This window comes from Camellia sinensis, chromosome 10, assembly GCF_055761805.1.
Source record: "Camellia sinensis isolate YWXY chromosome 10, ASM5576180v1, whole genome shotgun sequence".
NCBI lineage: Eukaryota > Viridiplantae > Streptophyta > Magnoliopsida > Ericales > Theaceae > Camellia > Camellia sinensis.
Window position 1 is genome coordinate 63913894 of NC_138970.1, and position 9447 is coordinate 63923340.

At 32.7% G+C, this 9447-nt stretch overlaps 1 protein-coding gene across 17 annotated transcripts; it reads right to left on the reverse strand.

The window, feature by feature from the left end:
- Window positions 1-1068: 1068 nt before the first annotated feature.
- LOC114309848 (uncharacterized) lies at window positions 1069-8469 on the reverse strand. 17 transcript variants are annotated; one of them, XR_014342121.1, is made up of 5 exons: window positions 6570-8469; window positions 5263-5325; window positions 5017-5071; window positions 2453-2536; window positions 1069-1598 (listed from the first exon to the last, which is right to left on the reverse strand). XR_014342121.1 is itself a non-coding variant. In XM_082891546.1 (2 exons), exon 1 carries the CDS (start codon window positions 8424-8426, stop codon window positions 6588-6590), a length of 1839 nt encoding a protein of 612 aa, XP_082747672.1. In that variant the 5' UTR covers window positions 8427-8469; the 3' UTR covers window positions 1069-1598; window positions 6570-6587. The 17 variants fall into 17 exon arrangements, 1 of the variants encoding a protein (XP_082747672.1); XR_014342119.1 differs by having other exon boundaries at window positions 2453-3529; XR_014342120.1 differs by having other exon boundaries at window positions 2438-3529.
- Window positions 8470-9447: the final 978 nt, after the last annotated feature.

A 9447-nucleotide genomic window follows, 5' to 3' on the forward strand; every position in this document is an offset into this window, starting at 1 on the left:
TCACCCCTAGAAGGAGAGGAGATGAAGATTGGAGTAGTGGGGGAACCACCGCCGTCTCCCTCTCTGCTTTGAGGAAAATCTAGAGAGAAAAGAAAAAGAGTTTCAGGATTTGAGAGAGATTTTTTTGGTTTGATTTAGAATTGGTTTTTTGAGAAATTTTTTTTTAAATTATAAATTAACTTGCTAAAAATGAATATATATATATATATATATATTAAAAAATTTTAAAATTATTTGTACATTCAAATGAAATTTATGAATGTTTTTAAATTTTAAATTTTAATAAAAGTATTTGAATAAAATATATTCTAAAAATTAAATCAAACAATATTTAACCACTATATAAAACTTGTTATTTATTTTTATTTTTTTGGTTCGTCCTTGCCCTTTAAAATTTAAAGAGTAAATTATAAACATACACTTTGAGATTTGTTTAAATTATGATTCCTTTATAATTCTAGAAATTACATCAAGAGGGTATTTGTAATTTTTAAAATTACAAAAGGCAATTCGTATTTTAAGCACACCTCAACGGATATATTTATAATTTATCTTTTTTTAATAAAGTGGTGTTTCTAAAACTTAAAAATGGAAGTTAACCACACACATTATATCTGTATTAATTATGAATTATGTACAAACATTTTTATTTTTATTGTTATAATGGTTAGTTTTGGTTAAGTTACAACTATGATCGTTTTAGTAATGACTAAAAATAGCATATCGCTTATAACTTAAAAAATTTGTTTATGACCAAATGACTAATTAATGGCACGTTTATTTTTAGTTCAGTTGCTGAAAGTGAAAGTATATATGATATACATTTTTTTACAACAGTGTATAATAAATTTTTCTATACATATTTTCACCAAAAAATAAAAATAAAATAATAAAAAAACTGCACGCCATACGTCCCTCTACTTCTAGTCATTGAAATTGAATAAATAAAAACAATAAATTTTGATCATAGTCAATGAGTTTCAACTAATATTGTTTTGAGATGTAATCAAGAACCACGGTGATTGTTACTTTATTTACCACAATGAGAACATAACAAAACACGAGAAGTTCTAAACAACTTTAATTTGACAATTTGATAGCTTGACACCACCACAATGATCCATTGTCTAATGCCACAATAGTTCCTAACCAACACGAATTTTGATCGCAGGAACTAAAACCAATTTTGCTTGTAACTAGCATATGATACATATGACATCTCGTTTAAGAGCAATGAAGAACAAGATGAATAATATATAGTGCTCTTGAAATTAAAAAAACTCTCAAATGACGGTTTCAAATATAGGCTAGCTCAACCACCACATTACAGTGTAGACATCAAATAGCCATTGTATTAACAAGCTTTGGAAACCTAAACAGCCATGTAAACGAGCCAACTCGGAATTCAGCTTTACATAAAAAATTGTGTGCAACTTTCCGAGCTTCATCAGCATTGGACTTTAGTTGCTTGTACAGCTTTGTTCCCAAAAATGCTTCTAAGCTTTCTTGTACATATGCCTGGGCAATTAATTTCTTTTCACTGTGTATCAGGACAGCAACCTTTGCTTTTCTTAAATTATATTCTCTCTCTTCTTAACCTGCACATAAAGTGAACAAAATCAATTTTCCAGATATACTGACTTTATTCTTGTCACATTGTTTGTTTCCTTTTTCCTTTTTTTTCTTTAATTCTAATAATTTTCCTTGTATGTTTGGAGTTGTTCAAAGCTGCAAGTTTCTATAGCGTTGCAACTCCAGAACACCATAATGGTTGTAGAAAATCAACTTGGGTCAATTCAAAGCACTGTCAAGGCTCTAATATTTTTTTTGATGATTCAGGTATCCCCACAGCCGAAGCATGGGACTAATCCTGAGGGCCCTGAAGTTAACGACTGGGCAAACCTCCAGTGGACCGCACAGTAACCCGTGGGGAGTGGGATTCGAACTTGGGACCTCCAGGAGGAGCAAACTCCCAGACGCCAGATTATCTACCCTCACCCACTGGGCCACCCTTGCGGGTTGTCAAGGCTCTAATATTCTGACCTGATCATGAAGAGACTCCCAGGGATAGAACTTAGAAACTAACATTCATTCAGATGTATGGACAGCTTGCATGTTTATGAGCACAAGGGGCATCCAAATAATAGAAATTGACTAGCATACAGGTGTTCTATTGTTCCAGATGAATGCACTGTTAAGGACAAAGTGAAAGGCAAAATGGACATAAAATGAATTCACAAGACACCCATTAAACTATAATAAAACAGGAGGACTCTTAAAATGGTTTATTGGAAATTATTTCACATAAGAGAGATCGGGTATGTTCAAATGTGATCAATCCAAACGGCTGTCTTGTCAGTGGAAAAAGCATAACCCTTCAATGGGTTGCACCTATTTTGAGTGGTTGTGATTATTTACAAAAGGATATGAACAACACCTATTCATACTTTACCAATGCAGGAGGTTTTGTGCATTTCAAAGCAATGATTCTACACCCAACCGCATCTTTTCTCCCTTGCATTCTCTTGTGTGATACCTAGTCAACGGACAATGCCACCAATGTTTTTCATTCTCTTTCATCAACATTATCAAAGCAAGGCTTTAGACATTACAGTCTATGAAAAATTCATTTCATCAAAGCAGACTTCAAATCTAGTTTGTGTTCTCCACAAGCCGATGTGAGCCAATCAAATACAAAAATCACCCAAGTACATAAACATATTTAAGGAGGCAATTCAAGTGGCAGTAGATAGTTAAGACTATGTTCATAGTGATAGTGTTTCATCCGGGCAATAGCAACTAATAGTTGATTAAGTTTGAATAACTAAAGGCGGAGGTTTGACACAGACCGTTTGACTAAAGAAACTCAGAGCATCATCGAGCTCCTTAACATTACTAAACCTAGATTTGGGTTTCACTAACAATGATCTAGGATTAGAAGTGTCTCTCTCTTCTAGTAGTATTAGTAGTACAACTAGTAATACCAATACATCAATGAGGATGAAACGAAACCAAGTTGTTCAAGGAGAAGAGAATAGAAGAAGCTTTTGGGATGTAATGATGATGAATTAAACTTTGACTCTTGCCTTGTATGAAAAACAAACAACAAACACCAAGCTCTTGCAACTGCAAATACTTCAAAAAATTTTGGATTCAACAAGAAATTCTTCCTGGTCCAAGATTAGTCTTTAAAACTCCATCAAGAATCTGACTAATCTCAAAAATTAGCACCCGACTCCTTTAACAAAATCTCTGCACCATTACCAGAATGAGGGTGCAAATTAAAACAAGATTGATAAGTCAAAATCAGATCCTTAAGAGTTTTCACTTAACAGAATCCAAATTAAAAATAAAAATAATAACTGCAATTGAGGCTAGCTTTGGTACTAAATCACTGCAACATGAATAAAAGACATGGTGCTTTCATGGACACACAGAGCTAATCATTCTAATATACATGACCTTAACAGACTCACAATTCATCATCATCATCATCATCATCATCATCATCAACGTAGATGTTCATACTCTGTGGATTGAAGCATCTTCAAAATAAGTAAATCACAACTGGAAATATAAAGATAAAAACAAAAATCTAAAATCCAATTTTTATTTTTTATTTTTTTCAAATTTCAAACTAAAAAAAATTATGAAAAATATAATCAATACAACCAGATTCACTAAAAAATATGAAAGGAAAGTCTTCATAGCAAATCAACCAACACGCTTGCCACTCCAGCAAGATGAAAAGGCAAGATACCTTCTACCTAAAATAAATTAATCATCAAACAAACAATAGCAACCAATGAAAAAAACCCTTTCGAAGTCTTACCACTCTCTACCTTTGGAAGGACTTTTTCATCTTAATCAACCACCAATCTTTTAAACAATCATTTTCAAAAAAATTAATAATAATAACTTGAAGGGAAATCCTATAAACTGTACTACTAAAAAAGGCATATCGTAAGAAAGTTAGGATTTTTTTTTTTTAAAGTTATGCCATGTTAATTTGTGGTAAAGGTCACGCATAATGAATTTATGGTGTGCACCCTAAAGTGAAAGTTATAATTTTGTGGTGAGAAAAGTTGTGTCATTTTATGATTTATGTTACAAAATTTTGTAGTAGTATTAAGAAAGACATACCATATGCATCTTTTTACATAGCATCTCCCTAATTTGAAACTAATGAAATACAATAGAAAGGATTTTTATTTGAGAGTACTTTAGGAAGTTACTTACTATTTTCATTAATTATGACCTATTCAATTGAGCGTTGTTGATCATTACGACCTTTTCCCATCATGATTGAACCCCTTGAGTTAAATCCTAGCTATTGAATGGTAATGGATCCTATAGAAAAGCATCAAACTGAAGCATCGTTTCCACTGCAATTTATCAAAAATTATGGAATCTCTATTCACTACAATTAAGGCATATTAACTCACTTCAATTGTTAGAAATATTATTCAAAAAATTACAAATAATTGGTTTTCTTTAAAGAACTATTAAAAAATTATAAACCTTAAAACCTTTATGGCACATATACACATAGGCAAAAGAAAAATTGCATGCATAAGCGTACATGCAAAATCATAAAAAGGAAAAAGCTTAATCACAAAGCATTTATCCGACTTCAACCCACAAAAATTCGCCATTAGCACAGGCCATTGGTAATTAGCAAAAACATTGATGTACAATCTATAGCAATCTAATAGAAAAAGCAAGAAGATAATTTGCAGACCCAAAACTTGCAATCTAATAGCATCATGGCAAACCCCAAAAAACACTGAAATAGGCTTTATGTTGATCAAACATGGAAAGAGATACTTTGCAATCTGATAGTATACCCAAAATTCTCAATCTAATAGAATTAATCCAAAACTCACAAAAAAAATATAATTAAAACTAAAAGCACTAATAACACCTAAAAAGCAATCAATGCCATCAACGGACACAATAGCTCTAGAAAAAAACTTCAAGTACCATCAACACCATCTAGTAGTAGACCTGACGTACCTTGAACAATAACCTTGAGAGAGAGAGAGAGGGAGGAAAGAGTAAAATCCCTTAACTGAACAATAACCAAATAACAAAGAATTAGTAACCAAATAATAGCCCTACATATGTCATTATCCACTATCTAAGAAAAATGTGCCAAAAATATTCTCATGGACCTAGTAAACATAGCCAGGTGAATGGAAGCAAAAACAGGGAGAATGAGCAAAAGAATCAATAAATAGCATGAAAAACAGGTGTGCTTACTCTATCGATGTTGCTCCTCTATGACCTAAGCTAAAAGCATCAAACAATGACGCGCTTTTATACCTGTAAAGTACAAACAATGATATCAAAAACTCAAAAATTATTGACTTGTAGCAAGAAAAAAAAATAAATATGAGAAACTAATTCAGAAGAAATCCATAATTATGACCTTGAATTCAAACTTCGACTTCCATTTGCGACCTCTGTCTTGACCCAGCTTCTCCACTATACGAACCGAAGAATCAAGGGATTCTACAAAATTGTAAGAAATCTATGGTGGTGTGTTTTGGCCTATGGTGGCAGAGCAAGGTGGTGCTCTGGTAAGAAAAATGATGGGTTTTAGGTGTGATGAGATTAGTGGAGGTTGACTAGCAATGGCAGATTGAAAATTTTGGGGTTCGAATCAATGGATTCGATTGGTTGTTGACAGCAATCAGAGAGAGTGAAATGGGTAAGAGATTGGAGGGTTTGAAAGCGATGAACCAACTGGGTCTAATCCAAAACCTTTTGATTATTGAACCATAAAAGAGAATGAAGGAGGAAGTGTGAGAGAAGCAGAGAGTGAGACTAAGAGAAGGTGTGTTTGAAATTTGAAATTCAAATGAGAGAGAGTTGAACAGAAAGGGATAGGTTGGAAGAAGAAACAAAAGGAGAAAATGTATCCTCCATCGTAGGATGTATGCCAAACAAACCATCTCAACCATTAAAAAACAATTTGTTTATTGGACATTTTTAGACCATTAGATTGTGTTAAACCTAACCATTCAAAGCGACATCTAGGACAACATTGTAGTACATTTTCAAAAAGCTAGGTGCTTTATTATATAGATAATTGTGCTAGACTTAAGAGCCAAAATATATAAACTACTTCAAATGAATCAAAGTCTACATGATCATTCTCTATCCATTTAATTTTAACCAATGTTTTCAAAAGTCAAATCCTTCCACATGTTCATCCTAATGTAAGAGAAGAGCCATACTTAATCCCAACAATGAAATCACAGATATACCAAATGGTGCATGTTTTCTTTCTAGCATAAGAAATATTTCAAAAGTTGATCAAGTCAACTACCAGTACACGACCTTCAATTGGAGCAAACCATGCATGAACTTCTGATAGTCATTTTAGTCAACACAAGAATATATAGCATACTAATAAATAACAAAAGAGTAATATAAAAAAATATATAATTTTTGAATAGCTTAGAATAAAAGGAACAATTGTCAATTCAACAAGTATTTGCTCTTGCCATTGAATTATTTTGAACAGCTTAATAATATATAATTTAAAATGTGTGAAGCTTTACCTTCATAGCTTAAGAAATTTACTCAATATCATGCATTCCATGACTATCTTTTGGCATGAACTTCTTTATCACTTCTCGGAGAGAAGGATCTTGTCTTTTAGTCGAGAGTATATCTATGATCACGGAAGAATTGGATGCATCTACTGAAAAACCCCTTTGAACCATTTCCTCAACAAGTATTAATGCCTCATAGCACTTGTGTTGTCCAATAAATCCCCGGATAATAGTGTTGTAAGTGACATCATTTGGCAAACAACCACTCTGTTCCATTTTAACAAACAACTCTTTAGCTTCATGCAGTAGGCCTTCTTCACAAAGACCTCGGATCATCATAGTGTATGTCTTAACATTTGGTTGTAATCTTTTGGAAGAAAGGTTACTGAAAATGGCCCTTGCAATGTCAAGCTTTTTATCCTTGCAGAATGCATCAATGAGGATACTATACTTAACAATATCAAGATGTAAACCGTTGCTTTCCATCATGTGGAATAATGACAATGCTTCAGAAATATGCCCATTTTTGCACAACCCATCCAACAAGATACCATAAGTTTGAGAATTTGGATTTATGCCTATAGCTTGCATATCATTGAAAAGTTTTTGAGCAGCTCCACATCTACCTGTTTGAAACAAACCCCATAACATAGCATTGAAAGTTCCATTGTTAGGTTTCAACCCCCTTCGAGGCAACGCTCGAAAAAGATGCATGGCCTCATCTATTTTCGTTTTCTTGCAATATCCATTGATTAGAATGGTATAGCTAAAATCATCAGGGTGAAGGCCCCTATCCACCATGGTATTGAACACTCTGATTGCTTCATCCATTTGGCCTTGCAAACAATATCCATCTATTAGAGCATTGTATGTGACTACATCAGGATCCACACCTCTTTGTATCATGACTTCAAGTACCCCCTCTGCCTCTTTCATCTTCCCTTCCTTGGTACATGCATCCAGCAACACACTATACGTATGAACATTTGGAGCAATACCACTATCCAACATTTCTCTAAACATTCCGGTAGCCTCCTTCCACCGGCCAAAATTACATAGGCCATGAATCAAAGAGTTATAAGTGACAACATCTCGATGAAAGCCTTGTTCATTCATCTTGGAAAATAATTTCATAGCATCATCCACCATTCTATCCTTGCAAAGACTGTCAATGACCGTGTTATACACTATGGTGTTAGGTTTACAACTTCCCTCTTCCATTATCCTAAGCAAACTAACAGCCCTGATAGTGTTCCCCGTTCTGCAGAGCCCATTAACAATGGTTCCATACATAACCACGTCGGGTTCAATTTCTCTAGTTCTCATTAATTTCTTAAATAACTCCACAGCTTGAGGAGTTTTATCTTGCAAAATAAGTCCATTAATCAGAGTTGTGAAGGTAGTTACATTGGGTGTATAACCGCGTTTGAAGAGGATACCCAAAAGAGAGAACCCAAAATCGACTTGATTCAGGCGGCAATAACAGTTAATAGCAATGTTGAAGGTGTAGATATTGACCAGAATGCCTAGAAAATGCAATTTCCCAATAAGACGAAGTGCGATGTCGTAATGACCCATTTTCAAAATAGGTCGTAAAGCTTTCGTGCATTGAGAAATGGGAGGGAAAGGTCGCATTTGGATCATGAGATTGAATGAATTTACAGCGTCTTGGAGATCACTGCATCGAACAGGAGAAGAACTAGGGTTTCGGGTAGAAGTAGAGAGAGAACGAAACAGAAGAAATAAGAATGAAGAGGGATGATTAATTAGAGAGGGAAATATTGTACCTTTTTGACAATTATGATCAGCAATGCTTCTTCTTCTTTGTCCAATAATGGAAGAAACAGAAACTCTTCTTGACATCTTCTTCAAGCTGAGAGAGTGAGAGAGAGAGAGAGGCGTTGTTGACAAAATATTTATAAATTCTACAAAAAAAAAAATTTATGGATTCAACTATTAAAATTGTTAAATTTTATTATTAATTTGAAATTGTTTTTGAAAGCATACAGTAATTTGCATTTTTTTCCAAAAAAAATTGAAAAAATTAATAAATTTGATTTTTATTACTTTAGTTTTATTAATTAAATTCTTAATTCCTTAACTTATTTTTAATCTAAATAATTTATATATTTTCATCGAGTAAAATTGAAAGAAAAAAGAAAATTTTATTTATTAAACTCAGCATAAGAATGTCTAAAGCCAAACTCAACAATTACTATTCACATACAATCCCATAATAATGGAAGAAAAATAAATATCACCACAAAATATGTTAAATTTTTGTCAATAAGAGTTAAACTCGAAACCTTAGACCGTAAAAAGTGCTATACAACCAACGGGTTAAATGCCCAATCCTTTTTTCATTCAGGCGCTGTTTGGGAAGAAAGTTTTTTGATTTTTTTTTTTGATTTTTTTTACTAAAAGACAAGTTAGTTACAAAACCAAAAAAATAAAGTCAAACAAAATATCACATCAAACCTTATAATCATTTCATTTTTTTTCTTACAAACATCACATCCAATTATAAAAAAACCCAACTATTTCTCCAAATACAAAAAAAAATTCTTCAATAATATTCTACAACTAAAAAAACCTACAACAAAACTCGCTTCCCAAACACCCACTCAGTTTAATGACTAAATACTTTTTTTAACAAAAATAAACAAATGATTTAAATTCAAAACAAATAAAGAGCTTAAGGTTTAAATTGACAAAATTAAAAATTTTAGTTTTTAATAAATTATAACTAACATTACTTTCAAATATAATCAACAAGTCTTAACCAATTTTTATTTTGATAATTTGCTTGCTCCACCACGTAATACCCAGTAACCTATCACTGCAATAGTTTAAAACCAATACCAAAATTGACTATAACCTACGT